General features: G+C 47.7%; 1 protein-coding gene across 1 annotated transcript in view; it reads left to right on the plus strand.

The window, feature by feature from the left end:
• Positions 1-18,430, plus strand: part of LOC140739131 (myozenin-2-like) — a 50,561-nt gene that overhangs the window by 10,893 nt on the left and 21,238 nt on the right. The window contains exons 2-3 of the mRNA XM_073067104.1: positions 7,566-7,669; positions 15,130-15,341. Coding sequence (XP_072923205.1) covers positions 7,573-7,669; positions 15,130-15,341 — 309 coding nt within the window. The 5' untranslated portion in view covers positions 7,566-7,572. The remainder of the gene's footprint in view (positions 1-7,565; positions 7,670-15,129; positions 15,342-18,430) is intronic.

Below are 18,430 nucleotides of genomic sequence, written 5' to 3' on the forward strand. Positions count from 1 at the left end.
TGACCAGCAGCAACTTTCACAAAATGCTGGAGGAACTCAGTAGGTCAGGCAGCGTCCATGGAGAGGAATAAACAGTCGGCATTATCAGGCCGAGAATCTTCATCAGGACCGGAAAGGAAGGGAAGAAGCTAGAACAAGAAGGTGGGGGGAGGGAGGAGAATATTGACTGGCATCTCCTGAGTGCAAGGGGGATAGATGGGGCTGAATTTGTCAGGTGTGTTGAAGAAGGATTCCTGACACAGTAAGTGGACCAACCGACGAGAGGAGAGTCCATACTGGATCTAGTTCTGGGTAATGAACCTGGTCAGGTGACAGACCTCTTGGTGGGGGAGCATTTTGGTGAGAGCGACCACAACTCCCTTAGCTTCAGCATAGCTATAGAAAAGGATAAAAACAGACAAAATGGGAAAGTGCTTAACTGGGGAAGGGCCAACTATGAAGGGATGAGGCAGGAACTAGCAAAAGTAAATTGGAAACAGATGTTCAAGGGTGAAAGCACAGAAGTAATATGGAGGAAGTTTAGGGACCACTTGTGCTGGGTTCAGGATATGTTTGTCCCACTGAGACAAGGAAAAAATGGTAGGAAAAGGGAACCGTGGCTGACGAAATACGTGAGGTAACTTGTCAAGAGTAAGAAGGAAGCATATACAAACAAGCTGGATGAACTCAGTAGGTTGGGCAGCATCCATTGAAATGAGCAGTCAACGTTTTGGACCGAGACCCTTCATCAGGACTGAAGAAGGAGGGGGCAGGGGCCCAATAAAGAAGGTGGGGGGAGGGTGGAAAACCAATCAGAGGAAAGATCAAGGGGTGGGGGAGGGGAAGCAGGCCGGAGAGGTGAAGAAGGAATGTAAGGGGAAAGCACTATGGGTAGTAGAAGAAGGCAGAACCATGACAGAGGTGATGGGCAGTTGGAAGAGGAGACAGAGTGAAACTGAGATGGGGGAAGGGAGAGGGAGGGAATTACCGGAAGTTGGAGAATTCAATGTTCATGCCAAGGGGCTGGAGACTACCCAGATGGTATATGAGGTGTTGCTCCTCCAGCCTGAGTTTGGCCTCATCATGGCAGTAGAGGAGGCCATGTATGGACATATCTGAATGGGAATGTGAAGCAGAGTTGAAGTTGAGTTGAACCTCTCTCATAATTTTGCCTTCTTCTACTACCCATAGTGCTTTACCCTTAGATTCCTTCTTCACCTCTCCTGCCTATCCCCTCCCTGCTTTCCCTCCCCCACCCCTTGATCTTTCCTCTGATTGGTTTTCCACCTTCCCCCCACCTTCTTCAGTCCTGACGAAGGGTCTTGGCCCGAAACGTTGACTGCTCATTTCAGCAAATGCTGCCCGACCTGCTGAGTTCATCCAGCTTATTTGTATGTGTTGATTTGACCACAGCATCTGCAGTGTACTTTGTGTTTAGAAGGAAGCTTATGTTAGATATAAGAAGCAGGAAGCAGGAAGGGCTCCTGAGAAATATAGGGTAGCCAGGAAGGAGCTTAAGAAAGGACTTAGGAGAGCTCGAAAGGGGCATGAGAAGGCCTTGGCATGTAGGATTAAGGAGAACCTCAAGGCATTCTATACGTATGTGAAAAACAGGAGGATGATGAGAACGAAGGTGGGACCACTAAAGGATAAAGAAGGCAACATGTGCCTGGAGGTGGAGGAGGTTGGGGAGGTCCTAAATGAATACTTTGCTTCAGTATTCACAAGTGAAAAGGATCTTGATCAGGGTGAGGTCGAAATAGAACAGGCCTGTATGCTGGACAATGTGGAGATTAAGCAAGAAGAAGTGTTGGATCTTCTTAAAAACATCAAGATTGATAAGTCCCCAGGGCCGGATGTGATATACCCCAGGTTGCTGTGGGAAGTGAGAGAAGAGATCGCTGGAGCATTAGCTATGATCTTTGAATCCTCTTTGGCTGCAGGGGAAGTGCCGGAGGATTGGAGAATGACAAATGTAGTTCCCTTGTTTAAAAAAGATAATAGGGAGAATCCTGGGACTATAGACTGGTGAGTCTTACATCGGTGGTCTGCAAACTAATGGAAAGGATTCTTAAAAATAGGATCTACGAGCATTTGGAGAAGTACAGTCTACTTATGGATAGTCAACATGGCTTTGTGAAGGGAGGTCATGCCTCACAAGCCTAATTGAGCTTTTTGAAGAGGTAACAAAAGAAATTGATGAGGGTAGAGTGGTAGATGTGGTCTACATGGATTTTAGCAAGGCATTTGACAAGGTCCCTCATGAGAGACTCATCCAGAAAGTCATGAGGCATAGGATCAATGGAACCCTGGCTGTCTGGATAAAAAATTGGCTTAAAGGAAAAAATCAGAGGGTAGTTGTAGAAGGAAAGTATTCTGCCTGGAGGTTGGTGACTAGTGGAGTGCAGCAGGGATCTGTCCTGGGACCCCTGCTCTTTGTGATTTTTATAAATGACCTAGATGAAGAGGTGGAAGGATGGGTGAGTAAGTTTGCGGATGACACGAAGTTGTGGATGGAGCTGTAGGTTGTTGAAGGTTACAAGAGGATATAGACAGGCTGCAGAGTTGGGTAGAAAAATGGCAGATGGAGTTCAATTCAGATAAGTGTGAGGTGATGCATTTTAGAAGGACAAACCAGAAGACTGAGTACAGGATTAATGGTCAGTTACTTAAGAGTGTGGATGAACAAAGGGACCTTGGGGTTCAAATCCATACATCCCTCAAGGTCGCTGGACAGGTTGATAGGGTGGTTAAGAAGGCCTATGGGATGCTAGGCTTCATTAACAGGGGGATTGAGTTCAAGAGTAGAGAGGTCATGTTGCAACTCTACAAATCTCTGGTGAGACCACACTTGAGTATTGTGTTCAGTTCTGGTCACCTCATTATAGGAAGGATGTGGAAGCTGTGGAGAGGGTGCAGAGGAGATTTACCAGGATATTGCCTAGATTGGAAAACAAGTCTTATGAGGAAAGGTTAGCAGAGCTGGGACTTTTCTCTTTGGAGCATAGAAGGATGAGAGGGGACTTGATAGAGGTCTACAAGATTATGAGAGGCATAGATAGGGTGGATAGTCAGTACCTGTTTCCCAGGGCACGAATAGCAAACACAAGAGGGCATATGTACAAAATTAAGGGAGGGAAGTTTAGGGGAGACATCAGGGGTAAGTTTTTTTACACAGAGGGTGATAGGTGAGACCAGGTGAGGGGAAGGTGGGTGGGGAAGGGGATGAAGTGAGACACTGGGAGGTGATAGGTGAGACCAGATGAGGGGAAGGTGGGTGGGGGGATGAAGTGAGAAGCTAGGGTGGGATTGGTGGAACAGGTAAGGGCAGGAATGGAGAGGAGTGTGGACAATGGGTGAAAGTGGTGGGGAAATGGTAGGAGAGGAGAAGAGGAGAGATACAGAAGGTGCTAGAGTGGGGAATGGAGGAAGAGGGAAGGGGGGAGTGGGGAAATTATCAGAAGTTAGAGAAATCAATTTTTGACCAACAAGTATTTTTGCCCTCACTGTCTATGTTAGTACAGCTCCTGAGCGTGATAAGATGGACGACTGACTTCACAGTCTGCCTCGTTATGACCTCACACCTTATTGCCTACCTGCGCTGCACTTTCTCTGTAACTGTAACACTTTATTCTGCTTTCTGTTATCGTTTTCCCTTGTTCTACTGCAACGTCTGGGTCTGTGGCCTCTGTTGGTCAGAGCTGACCATGGATATTGCATCCTAGCTGTGTAGATACGCCAGCCTGGGCAGTACAATACGGAGAACAAGCTGTTGCCCGTGTAGCAGGCTCCCTCTCTCCACACATCTGATGATCCCAAAGGAACGGCAGAGACCGGTAGAGTTTGGTACCAGCAGCCTCACACTGTGTAATGAAGTCATCTGTACGGCTGACATGCAAAACAAAGCTTTTCACGGTACCTCAGTACACATGATGATAATGCAGTTACCGACACGGAGAATGTGCAGTGCAGGCAGACAAGCAGCATTCAAATGTGACGATGAAGTGGGCAGGGGGATCAAGAGTTCAGTGTTTAGAGTATGAAATGTCTGGTCAACAGTCTGATAACAGTGAGATAGAACTGGAATCCCAGCCCAGGCCATGCTAACTTCTCACTGCTGCCATTGGGAAGGACGAACAGGAGCCTTAGATCTCACACTACCAGGTTCAGGAACAGTTATTACCCTTCAACCATCAAGTTCCTGAACTCATCTCAACACTGATCTAATTCGTTTATAATGATTGGCCCTGGGCCCAAAACATCCAGCTCGGAAAGGGTAAGATGAGGGAACACGCCAGTCCTCATCGAGGGATCGGTAATGGGAAGGATGAGCAGTGCCAAGTTCCTGGGTGTCAACATGTCATGAGGAGTTTGAGGAGAGTTGGGGCGTCACAAAAAAAAGACAGATGCACCGTGGAGAGCATTCTAACCGGCTGCATCACCATCTGGTATGGCGGGGTGGGGGAGCTCTGCAATGGACTGTAATAAGCTGCAGAAAGTTGTAAACTCAGTCAGCTCCATCATGGGCACTCACCTCCCCAAAATCCGGGACGTCTTCATGGAGCAATGCCTCAAAAAGGCAGCAACCATCAATAAGGACCCCCATCACCCAGGGCATGCTCTCTTCTCATTGCTACCATCAGGAAGGAGGGACAGGAGCCTGAAGACACACACTCGATGATTCGGGAACAGCTTCTTCCCCTCCACCATCAGATTTCTGAATGGACAGTGACTCCATGAACACATTCCTTGCTGCCACAAAACAACAGATTTCACAACATAAGCCAGTGATATTAAACCTGATTCTGATGCAAAATCACAAAGAAGCCAGTCACTCTACTTCATTCGCAGTTTGAAGAGGTTTGGTATCTCACCAAAGACTCTCACAAATTTCTACAGATGTACTGCACAGAGCCTTCCAAATGGCTGCATCACCGCCAGATTTGGAGGGGCCACTACCCAGGATCGGAAAAAGCCATGAAGGGTTGTGGGCACCAGTGTTCACCATAGACACCAGTCTCCCCAGCACCAAGGACGTCTTCAAGAGTTGATGCCTCAAGAAGGCATCAATCACTAAGGGTCCTCACCATCCAGGACATGGCCTCTTCTCATTGCTACCATCGGAGAGAATGTACAGGAGCCTGAAGGCACACACTCAACAATTCAGGAACAGCTTCTTTCCTTCTGCCACCTGATTTCTGAACAGTCCATGAAGCCATGGACACTACCTCAGTATTCCTTTTTTTTGGCAAGATTTATTTATTTTGAAATTTGATGTGTTTGCGCTGTGTTCTATATTCCATGTAATGTGAGTAAATGCAATTGGTATAGATGAGCAAGGAGGTTAGCATGGATGATGTGGGCAGAAGGGCCTGGTTCTGTATTCTATGACTGACACTGACAGAGTTCATAGTTTATGTCAGTGGGTAGCCAACAGCCTCATGGGCAGATGACATCTACTGCGAGATCCAACAGCCAGGAAGCTGGTACTGCGACGCTCTGTGGAGAGCGAAGAGCATGACAAGGCTCAGAAGACATCATGGTCATCTACTGCAACCAAGGAAGACCCCAGTTCATTGCTCGTTCGTTCCACTGGACCTGGACTTCTGAGGTGGAGAGAGTGGAACTGCCCCAGTGGAATAGCTTTTCCACTTTAAAAACTCTCCCACACAGGTTTCCCGTCATCATTGAATACACGATGGACAACCACCATCATATATCATATCACCCTGAGATTCATTTTCTTGCAGGCAGTGACAGTAGAACAGAGAAATACAACAGAATCAATGAAAAAAATACACACTAAGACTGACAAACAACCAATGTGCAAAAGAACTCCATTTCTGAAGATAAAAACAATAAATAATACTGAGAACATGTGTGTAGAGTTGCTGAAAGTAAGTCCATAGATTGTGGAATAGGTTCAGAGTAGTGGTGAGTGAAGTTATCCATGTTGGTTCTGGAGCCTGATGGTTGAGGGATAATAACTGTTCCTGAACCTGGTGGCGTGTATCCTGAGGCTCCTGTACGTCCCTCGTGGTAGCAGTGAGAAGAGAGCATGTCCTGGATGGTGGGGGTCTTTAATGAAATGTGCTGCTTTCCTGCAACAGTGTTCCATATAGATGTGTTCAACAAATTTCACAATGTACTGTCTGCTGATGATGGGGGGGGGGGGGGGGGGGGGATTTTCCCGTGATGGGCTTGGCTGTGTCCACCACTGTTTGTACGCAGGCTTTTCTGTCCCTGGGCATTCCAGGTTTGGAAGTGACCAGTCAGGAAACTCTCCACTGTGCATCTGTAGAAGTAGCTGAAGTTTGAGATAACATGAGTTGTACTGTGGAGTAAGAGGCTCTCTCCTGAAGGGATATTGTAAACCGGACAAGGTTTATAAACCCATTGAGAGTGAGTGTGATCGACAGACCAGAGATTGTCTCGTTACTGTGATGAACCAGTTGTGCTGAGAAGCAGTTCCTCGTGAGGTCTCTCCATTGGTCGGGGCCGACCATGGATGTTGTGTCCTAGCTGTCCGTGTGGTACACAAGCCAGGGCAGAACAACTTGAAATGTAAGCTGTTGCCCGTGTGCCGGGCTTGCCCTCTCCTCATAGCTGATGAACCCAAAGGAACATAGAGACCGGTACAGTTTTGCCAACAGGGGCATCACAGGAGTTCCGGTCAGTGTGGAGCTCAATGTAAGACTCCAGCTCTTGATTTTTCCCTTGGGTTTACTCCCAAAGCCTTCTCCATGAGTGGGTGTAGCCGGAAGGCAGAGGAGGTGTGAGATCAGAGTTTTCCCTCTCCCAGATGAACTGTCATCCACGGCTGCCGAGCCCCTTCTGCCCGAAGCAACAGGTTACAAAAGCAGTGACATGTGGCTGGATCAATATTCCAGGCCCCACAGTCAGACTGTAGCCCTCGAGACCGGTGATCGCCCCCTCCCCCCTTCTTCCTTTTTCCATTCCCCATTCTAGTTCTCTCTCACGCAGTCCCTTCCCCATCACCTCCCTCTGGTTCCCGGTCTCCTTCTCTTTCTCCCGTGGTCCGCTCCCATCTCCCATCAGCTTCCACCTATACCTTCTCAGCTTCTCACTATATCCCCCCTCTCCCATTGCTCCTCATCTGGTCTCGCCTATCATCTGTGTGGTAAACTATGTATACCTGTCTGGAAACGCCCCTCTGCTGACTGCTCCTGTGACTCCTCCCACAGACCCCTGTATAAAGGTGATTGGGGCACTGCTCCTCCCTCTGTCTTCGACATGATCGTGCTCCCTCTTCGCTGTTAATAAAAGCCTATCGTTCACTTCCCGTCTCCGAGAGTTATTGATGGTGCATCAATCTGTCAGCTTGTACTCTCTCCCCTCACCCCACCTGCCTTCTGCCCCCTTCCTTTCCAGTCTTGATGAAGGATCTTGGCCTGAAACATTGACTATTTATTCCTCTCCGTAGATGCTGCCTGACCTGCTGAGCTCCTCCAGCATTTTGGATGTGTTACTCTGGATTTCCAGCATCTGCAGAATCTCTTTTCTTTGAGTGTCAAGTGTGCCTGGAAGCACAGCGTGGCTCACTTCTGTCTAACTTCTCTCCCCAGCCTCTCGATGCTGGAGAAGGAAGAGGGAATAATGTCGTACGCCTCACTGATCAGGGAGAGAAAGGAGAAGGCTTCGGCCATTGCCCGGGAATTCCACGGAGGAGGTAAGGACTGTCAGAACAGTTATTTAAGAACAGAAGGGGGCCATTTGGCACGTCTTGTTTATTCTGGCCTGAATAGACTGTACGTTAATGAGGTGAAAACATCTTGTTGGCCTCACAATCTACCTCGCCATTACCTTTGCCTCAATTGTACTTTCTCTATAGATGTTACACTTAATCCTGCATTCCACTGTTAGTTTTCCTTCAATGTCCACAATGATCGTCTCCATGGCACTGAGGCTATGTAGACCGCCCTGGCTATGGTGCTCCATACCTGCTAATGCGATGAATTGATACGGGAGGCTTTGGGCCTACTCCGGGCTTTCCAATATGAGGATCACTTTTGGTTCGGAATGCTGTTGTTCGCTTCAGTTGTTTGCATGATTTATATTTCTATTTCTTTCTCTTGCACATCGGGTGTTGGTCTTTTACTCTCATTTTTGTTATTTTTTTCTTTAATTGGGCCCTTTCGGGTTTCTTGCTTTGAGGCTACCTGTGAGCAAGCAGATCTCAAGGCTGTATAATTTCTTTGATAATAAATGTACTTGCAGCCCAAATGCTGAATGTACTGTGGTGATGAGATGAACGGTGTGAAGGGTGTGACAGACAAGCTTTTCCACTGTATGTCTGACCGGGTGATGATAATAAAATTACCAATCAATTTATTATGCTTATTGTATTTTCTTCCAAATTCTGACAAAGTTCATCGTCGTCTGATTATACATATATACAACCAAATGAAACAACATTCCTCAGGGCCATGGTGCACCCATTATACAGATATCACACACAGCACATGCTGTAAAACAAAACATTACCTCAAATACTGCAAGTTAATAAAATATAAATCAAAATGTATATAACCACAGCACAGGTAAAGAACAAATAGTAAACCAGTACAGGAAACAGTGAGCAGCTCGCTGTCCTGGTGACGAGACCCCGGTGGTGGCAGGGTATTCGTTAGTCTCACAGCCCAGGGGAAGAGGCAGTCCTAGTCCTGATGCTCCTGTACCTCCTTCCTGATAGTAGTGGGTCAGAGAGATTGTGGGATGTGTGGTAGGGATCCTCAACAATGCTTTGAGCTCCTCGTCTACAACGCTCCCGGTAAATGTCACAAATAGGGGGAGGGAGACCCAGTGATCCTCTCGGTGGTCAAACTATCCTCTGCAGGGTTTGCCACTCAGCAATCAGGCTCCTGAACAGGCGTGAATAACCTCACTGGCCTCAACCCTGAACTGAATTCTACAACCTACAGATTCACCTTCAGGAACTCTTTACAACTTATGTTCGTAGTATTAATTTTTATATTTGCACAGTTTGTCTTCTTTTGCACATTGGATATTTGTTAGTCCTGTACTGCCTCGATGTAGAATATAGAACACAGACCAGGAGCAGGGTCTACTGTCAGTGATGTTGTCTTGAACTAACTAATCTAGTAATTGAAAGTAAGTAAGTTCAAGTTCAATTGTCATTCAACCACACATGAATACCCTTAAATACAGCCAAAAGTTCTTTAAGGTTGTTATAGCCAGGGATGGTAATGGGGATAAGCTCCCACTACCTATTAAATGCTCCCAATGGTGTGTACCTTAAATAGCCTCTGACAACCAAGTCCAGCTCCTGGCCTTCACGTGTGGCTTAGCCACTAAGCCCGGTGGAACCATTTCTACTGACAGGAGAAGGGGCAAAGGCGGGTTACTGGCTCCTTAAAACCAGTCACGTCAGGCAGATGAGGCTTATCAGCCGTATATGCCAGCTCATAGAAAGATAGAAAACCTACAGCACAATACAGGCCCTTCGGCCCACAATGCTGTGCCGATCATGTACTTACTTTGGAAATTACCTAGGGTTACCCATAGCCCTTTATTTCCTAAGCTCCATGTACCATTGTCTAGGAGAAGAAAACTCTGCTCTCAGACTTCCTCTGCCATGCGATGATACCCACTCTAGGAAGGCTTCGGGAATAAACTACAAGGAAAAACCCAGAGCTGGAGTCCCTAAGGCAATATGTTAAGTTCAATGCTGACTGGCAACTCCTGCACGGCTGCTGGTGCCAAACTGTATCAGTCTCCGCTGTTCCTTAGGATTCATAGAATATAGAAAACCTACAGCACGATACAGGCCCTTCGGCCCACAAAGCTGTGCCGAACATGTCCTTACCTTAAAAATTACCTAGGGTTACCCATAGCCCTTTATTTTTCTGAACCCCATGTATCTATCCAGGAGTCTCTTAAAAGACCCTATCGTATCTGCCTCCACCACCGTTACTGGCAGCCCATTCCATGCACTCACCACTCTCTGAGTAAAAACAACTTACCCCTGACATCTCCTCTGTACCTACTTCCAAGCACCTTAAAACTGTGCCCTCTCATGCTAGCCATTTCAGCCCTGGGGAAAAGCCTCTGACTATCCACACGATCAATGACTCTCATCTTGTACACCTCTATCAGGTCACCTCTCATCCTCCATCGCTCCAAGGCAAAGAGGCCGAGTTCACTCAACCTATTCTCATAAGGCACACTCTCCAATCCAGGCAACATCCTTGTAGACCTCTTGAAATGAACGCTAACAATGCATTTGCCTTCCTTACAACGGATTCAACCCGCAAACTAACTTTTAAGGAATCCTGCACAAGGACTCCTAAATCCCCTTGCACCTCAGATTTTGAATTTTCTCTCCAGCTAGAAAATAGTCAACCCTTTCATTTCTTTGGCTGGAAGTCCATCAGCGCTGGACTTCGGGGCGAGAGGTCCCGGGTTCGAATCCAGCCGGCTCCTGTTAAGAGCTGGTGATCTCTTTACAATAACTCACCCAGCAGAAGGCAATGGCAAACCACTGCTGTAACTTGCCTAGTACGCGATTTTCCAATACGTCAGAGCGGTGTGGAAGGAAATCGTCTGCTACCTGGAAATAATTCTGGATGTGACACACCTTCTACCAAAGTGCATCCTGACCCTGTATTCCATCTGCCATTTCTTTGCTCATTCTCCTAATTTGTCCAAGTCCTTCTGCAGCTTCAAAGCTGCCTGTCCCTCCATCTATCTTCATATTGTCCACAAACTTGGCTACAAAGCCATCAATCCCGTCATCCAAATCATTGACATATTGAAGACACACACTTACCGATTCAGGAACAGCTTCTTCCCCTCTGCCTTCCGATTCCTAAATGGACATTGGACCCATGAACACTACCTCACTTTTTAAATATATATTATTTCTGATTTTGCACGATTTTAATATATTCGATATACATACACTATGATTGATTTATTTATTTTCTTCTTATGTATTGCATTGAACTGCTGGTGCTAAGTTAATAAATTTCATGACACATGCTGGTGATAATAAACCTGATTCTGATAAAACACAAGAAGAATCTGTCCCAACACAGACCCCTGTGGAAAACCACTAGTCACCGGCAGCCAGTCAGAAAAGTCTCCCTTCATTCCCACTCTTTGCCTCCTGCCAATCAGCCACCACTTTCTCCATGCTACAATCTTTCCTGTAATATCATGGGCTTGTAACCTGCTGAAACCATGCTGACTACAACCTATTTCATCATGTGCCTCGAAGCAGTTAAACTAGAAAGAGTGCAGAGAAAATTTACGAGGGTGACAGCGTGACCCTCCCTCAGTGCTGCCCCTCTGACAGTGGGAATAGTGACACTGTGGTGGAGGTGAAGGGAAGTGGTGGAGCAAGAGCTGGCAGGTGATGGGTGGGTCCAGGTGAGGGGTGAGTTCAAGAGCCGTGAGGTAATGTTGTAGCTCTATAAAACCCTGGTTAGACCACACTGGGAGCATTGTGTTCAGTTCTGGTTGCCTCAATATAGGAAGGATGTGAAGCTTTAGAGAGAGGGCAGAAGAGGTTGACTAAGAGAACATTTCTTATGAGGATAGGTTGGAATGAAGGATGAGAGGTGTACAAGATGATAAGATGCATAGATAATGGACAACTGGAGATTTTTTTCTCAGGGTGGAAATGGCTGATACAAGGGGCCATAATTTTAAGTGGTTGGGGGTAAGTATGTATATGGGGCATGTCAGAGGCAGGGTTTTACACAGAGTGCTGGGTGTGTGGAACGGCTTGCCAAGGGCGGTGGTAGAGGCAGATACATTTGGGGCATTTAAGAGACAGATGGATGTCAGGATTGTGTGGAGGGAAAGGTCGGACTAATCCCAGAGGAGGTTAGAAGGTCTCCACCACATTGTGGGTGAAGGGCCAGTGCTGTGCCATACATGGGGGCTGGGGAGGGTGTAGCAGGAACTGGGTGGAAGAGGAGGGGAGAAAATAATGTCAGGCCCGATCACAGAAGTGGGACTCAGGTCACAGAGAGCTCTCGAGTTTCACCAAGTGCAACAGCACTCCCGGGATCCTCACTCAACCCTCAAACATCGACGCTGTGCACAGCTGCGGGGTTTCGGATAACAGTGCCTAATTTAACCGCTGTTTTGATTGGTGGAAGGAGAGTGTTACTTAGTAAGGAAGCAGGGAGAGAATTTAACTGTGAACATTTGACTCTACCTGCTTGGAAAGTCCGAGTTTGGAACCTCCAGTCCCAGATCTCATGAAAATGGAGAGACTATTTAGGACTGAGATGAGGAGAATTTCCCACATATGAAGGCAATCTGATTTTAGAACTACCTCTCCTGGAGAGATTTGGGAAAGAGTGAGGCTGTATTGAGAGAGGAGGCCCTCTGCTGGTCAGGGCTGATATTGCACCCTGGTTGTCTACCTTGTCAGTCAATTTACACACACCGGTACACAAGCCAGGGCAGTATGATACGGAGAGCAAGCTGTTGCTGTCTCCACACAGCTGATGAGTGCACAGGAACGGCAAAGACCAATATAGTTTGGCACCAGTGATGTTGCAGGAGTTGTCCAGTTGTGAGGTTATCCACATTGGGAATAAGAACAGGAAGGCAGATTATTATCTGAACGGTGTAGAGTTAGGTAAGGGAGAAATACAAAGAGATCTAGGAGTCCTTGTTCATCAGTCACTGAAGGTGAATGAGCAAGTGCAGCAGGCAGTGAAGAAGGCTAATGGAATGTTGGCCTTTATTACAAAGGGAATTGAGTACAAGAGCAAGGAAATCCTCTTGCATTTGTACAGAGCCCTGGTGAGACCACACCTGGAGTATTGTGTACAGTTTTGGTCTCCAGGGTTAAGGAAGGACATCCTGGCTGTAGAGGAAGTGCAGCGTAGATTCATGAGGTTAATTCCTGGGATGTCAGGACAGTCTTATGCAGAGAGGTTAGAGACTGGGCTTGTACACGCTGGAATTAAGGAGATTGAGAGGAGATCTGATTGCAACATATAAGATTATTAAGGGATTGGACAAGATAGAGGCAGGAAATATGTTCCAGATGCTGGGAGAGTCCAGTACCAGAGGGCATGGTTTGAGAATAAGGGGTAGGTCATTTAGGACAGAGTTAAGGAAAAACTTCTTCTCCCAGAGAGTTGTGGAGGTCTGGAATGCACTGCCTCAGAAGGCAGTGGAGGCCAATTCTCTGGATGCTTTCAAGAAGGAGCTAGATAGGTATCTTATGGATAGGGGAATCAAGGGATATGGGGACAAGGCAGGAACCGGGTATTGATAGTAGATGATCATCCATGATCTCAAAATGGCTGTGCAGGCTCGAAGGGCCGAATGGTCTACTTCTGCATCTATTGTCTATTGTCTATTGTCAGTTAGCGTCGAACTCACCGTTGGACTGCTTTAGGTTGCCCAGCTCCGGATTTTTCCCTCGGGGTTTACTCCCAAAGCCTCCCCTATGAGTGAGTTCAGCTGCAAGGCAGCGGAGGTTTGAGATCAGAGTTTTCCTTCTCCTAGGTGAGCTGCCAACCATGGCTGATTAGCCCCATCTGCCTGAAGTGACTGGTTTTAAGGTGTCAGTAGCCCACCTTCGCCCCTTTGCCCCACCTTTGTCGGTAGAAATAGTTCCGCCAAGCTTAGTAGCTAGGCCACATGTGAAGGCCAGGAACTGTGCTTGGCTGTCAGAGGCTGTGTCAGATGCAAACCATTGGGAGCAATGCAGAAATTCAAAGTACATTTGTTATCAAAGTATGTACATAGTACACAACCCAGAAATTCAACATCTCCACAGAATCCACAAAACAAATAAACTCCATGGAACCTGTCTGAAGAAAAACGCCAAGCACCCAACGTGTAAAAAAAGAACAAATCATGCAAATGGCAAAAAAACGAGCAAAAAACAGAATATAAAGGTGCATTTGGTAGGTAATAGGGCTTATCCCCACTAACCACACCCACCTTCCCCCCGCCACCGGCTGAGATAACCTTGAGGAACCATTGAGGGAGAAGGGTCGAAGATATCCAGAGAGTGAGAGTCACACAAAACAGAACTATACCCTTCTGTCCAATCTACCCTACCAACCGAGGAGCCGGCATAAACCAGTCCCAGTTGGTGCATTGCCCTCTAAAGCTTCCCTATCCATGTACCTGTCCAGCCCAAGTATCTCTTAAACATTGTTCACCTCACTGCCTCAAACACCCCAGACACAGACAACAATATACAGACAGATACAGAGTGAGATGTATCAGCTAGTTGGGTGGTGTCGCAACAACAATCTTGCACTCAACAGTAAGACCGAAGAACGGATTGTAAACTTCAGAAAGGGTAAGACAAGGGAACACATGCCAATCTGAAATTGCTGCAAGTTCTTCTATCTTATTCTGTACACTGCACACAGTACAGGGAATAAGGTCTTGTGAAGAATGTTGCTTTCTTGTGGCCTAAACAAAGTCCTAGACTAAGGGACAAGGCTTCGGGAAGAGAAGGTGACAGTTTGGGACTGAGATGAGGAGAATTTTCCACGTCCTGGTTGGAGATTTTTCTCCCAGAGAGATAAGGATCAGGCCACCCTTCGGACAGAGTGAGGCAGTGTTGAGGAACAGCACCCTCTGGGTGCATCATCGCCTGGTATGGAAACTCCAATGCACAGTATCACAACAGGGTTGTAGATACAGCCAGCCAGGATGGACATAACCCATCGAGGACACCTTCAGGAGGCAGTGCCTCAAGGAAGTGGCATCCATCACCAAGGATAAGGACCCTCACAATCTGGGACATGCCTTCTTTTTATTACCACCATCAGAGAGTTGCTACAGAAGCCTGAAGACACAATAATTCAGGAACAACTTCTTACCTGCCCTCAGATTTCCGAATGGTCCATGTACAATACCTCATTATTCCTTTTTTATGTCTTTGCACTTCATGCAGCTGCAAAATTTTTAAAAAACTTCACATCCTATAGGATGGTGACAATGAACCTGATTCTGATCCTCTCTCCACAGATACTGCCTGACCTACTGAGAATTTCCAGCACTGTCTGTTTTTATTTCAGAGTTTCATCAGCTGCAGCTTTTTTTTTGTTGCTCCAATTTCTGGTCTAAAATTTGTGATCTCTCTCTCTCTCTCTCTCTCTCTCTGTTTTCAATAAGTGGTCGAGCTTGACCTGGGAAAGAAGGTCAGTGTACCACAGGATGTGATGATGGAGGAACTCTCTCTTCTCACCAACAAAGGATCCATGATGTTCCAGAGGCGGCAGAAGAGAGTGGACAAGTTCACAGTGGAAGGGATAGGAGGACAAGCGGCAGGGAGTGGCCCTCAAGGTGGCGTAAATGCTGGAGAGTATCCCGGCCAAGGCCACGTGGTAAATTAACATTGCTGAGATGAGCACTGATTGGCTTTCTGGGGCTTGGGTGGAGGGTCGATGGTCCCACAGTGGTGAGGGAAGTCAAGGTCCGTGGGCACAGCTAGACTGATGGTCCCACGGTGGTGAGGGAGAAGCAAAAACCCCTGGGCAGAGGTAGATTGATGGTCCCACGGTGGAGGGAAGAATCAGTGGTCCCCATGTGGAGGGGGAATCAATGGGTCAGACAGAGAAAGATTGAGTGGTCCTTGGACAGAGGGAGAAATCAACGATCCCCTGATGGAGAAGGATTTAATGGTCTCCAGATGGAGGGAGAGTCAATGCTGTCTGGACAGAACAAGAATCAATGGACCCAAGTTAGTGGACAGAAGGGGAATAAATTCTCACCTGACAGGAGGAATTTAATGATCCATGTGTGAAGTGGGAATCACTGGACCCTGAACAGAAGGGGATTCAATTGCCTCTGGACGAAGGGGGACTCAATGGTCTCAGGGTGCAGAGGGACTCAATGGTTCCCGGGTGGAAGGGACTCAATGGTCTCAGGGTGGAGGGGGACTCAATGGTCCCCAGGTGGAGGGGGACTCAATGGTCTCAGGGTGCAGAGGGACTCAATGGTTCCCGGGTGGAAGGGACTCAATGGTCTCAGGGTGGAGGGGGACTCAATGGTCTCAGGGTGCAGAGGGACTCAATGGTTCCTGGGTGGAAGGGACTCAATGGTCTCAGGGGGGTGGAGGTGGACTCAATGGTCCCTGGGTGCTGAGGGACACAATGGTCCCTGGGTGCAGAGGGACTCAATGGTTCCCGGGTGGAAGGGACTCAATGGTCTCAGGGTGGAGGGGGACTCAATGGTCCCCGGGTGGAGGGGAACTCAATGGTCTCAGGGTGCAGAGGGACTCAATGGTCTCAGGGGGGTGGAGGTGGACTCAATGGTCCCTGGGTGCTGAGGGACTCAATGGTCCCTGGGTGGAGGGGGACTCAATGGTCCCCAGGTGGAATGAGTCCCTTAAATGACCCTAAGGTATCTGCTTCTACCATCACCCATGACAGTGTGTTCCAAACACCCACCACTCTCTGTGTAAAAGGGATAAAAGTACCTCTCACATCCTCCCCCCACCCCCATATACTTTCCTCCAATCACCTTAAAATTATGCCCCCTTGTATTAGCCATTACCGTCTTGGGAAGAAGTCTCTATCTTCTACTCAATCTCTGCCTCTTATCATCTTGTACACCTCTATCAAATCAACTCATCCTCCTTCACTCCAAAGAGGAAAGCCCGAGCTCACTCAACCTATCCTCAGAAGACAGGCTCTCAGATCCAGGCCGCATCCTGGTGAATCTCCTCTACACCCTCTCTAATCCAGGCAGCATCCTGGTGAATCTCCTCTGCACCCTCTCTAATCCAGGCAGCATCCTGGTGAATCTCCTCTGCACCCTCTCTAATCCAGGCAGCATCCTGGTGAATCTCCTCTGCACCCTCTCTAATCCAGGCAGCATCCTGGTGAATCTCCTCTGCACCCTCTCTAATCCTGGCAGCATCCTGGTCAATCTCCTCTGCACCCTCTCTAATCCAGGCAGCATCCTGGTGAATCTCCTCTGCACCCTCTCTAATCCAGGCAGCATCCTGGTGAATCTCCTCTGCACCCTCTCTAATTCAGGCAGCATCCTGGTGAATCTCCTCTGCACCCTCTCTAATCCAGGCAGCATCCTGGTGAATCTCCTCTGCACCCTCTCAAAAGCTTCCACGTCCTTCCTGTAATGAGATGACCAGAACCAAACACAACACTCCAAGAGAAGAATAAACAACAAAAGTATAATTTATGGCAATACACACAAAATGCTGCAGGAACTCAGGTCAGGCAGCACCTGAGGAAATGAATAAACAGTTGCCGTTTTGGGCCGAGACCCTTCCTCAGGACTGGAAAGGAAGGGCAGGGCACCAGAATGAAAGTATGGGGGGAGGGAAGGAGGATAGCTGGAAGGTGAAGCTAGATGTGTGGCAAAGCTCAAGAGCTGGAGAAGAAAGGAGAGGAGAGTGGACAATGGGAGAAAGGGAAGGAGGAGGAGAACCAAAGGGAGGTGATAGGCGGGGGAGAAGAGGCAAGAGGCCAGAGTGGAGAATAGAAGAAGGGGGAGGGAATTTTTTTAGCACAAGGAGAAGTCAATGTACATGCCGTCAGGTTGGAGGCTACCCATTTAATGTAAAATGTTGCTCCTCCACCGTGAGGGACGCCTCATCGTGGCACAAGAGAAAGCTGTGGACCAGCATGTTGGAACGGGAATTGGAACTGAAATGTTTGGCCGCTGGGAAGTTCTGTTTTTGGTGGATGGAGCGGAGGTGCTCGACAAAGGGGTCCCCAGTTTATGACGGGTCTCTCCAGTGCAGAGGAGCACCGGACACAATAGACAACCCCAACAGATTCACAGGCCGAATGGAAGTGAGGGATATTTATGGACAGTTTTAGCACCTTGGCCGCTTGCAGAGATATGTGCCGGGAGGGACGAATGGACAAGGGAATCGTGGAGGGAGCGATCCATGTGGAAAGCAGAGAGGGTAGGGGAGGTAAAGATATGTTTAGAGGTAGAATCCCTTTGGGGATGGCAGAAGGTGCGGAGGATGATGTGGTGGCTCATGGGGTGGTAGGACATGAGGACACTGTTAAGATGGTAGGAAGATGGGGAGAGTGTGGATGTTCATGAAATGGAGGAAATGTGGGTGAGGGGAACATCAGTAGTGGAGGAGGGAAACCCTGTGGTTTGAAGAAGGAGCTCACATCCCTGATGTCCTGGAACAGAAAAGAACAGACGTGCCAAGACGAAGGAACTGAGGAAAGGGAATAGGATTTTTTCAGGAGATAGGGTGGGAAGAGGCAACTGTGGGAATCAGTAGGTTTATAAAAGATAATAATTTATGTTCTTCGTGTGAATGCTGCTCATCTGATGCTGTGTGCCTGTGACGTTCACACAGCAATAAACTTAACTTTAACTCGGACAATTGCCTTGGTCACCTTCTCCAAAAATATAACTGAGTTTCCATAAGACATAGGATCAGAATGAGGCCATTCAGCCCATCTAGTCTGCCCCACCATTC

This window comes from Hemitrygon akajei, chromosome 15 (genome assembly GCF_048418815.1).
Source record: "Hemitrygon akajei chromosome 15, sHemAka1.3, whole genome shotgun sequence".
Lineage (NCBI taxonomy): Eukaryota > Metazoa > Chordata > Chondrichthyes > Myliobatiformes > Dasyatidae > Hemitrygon > Hemitrygon akajei.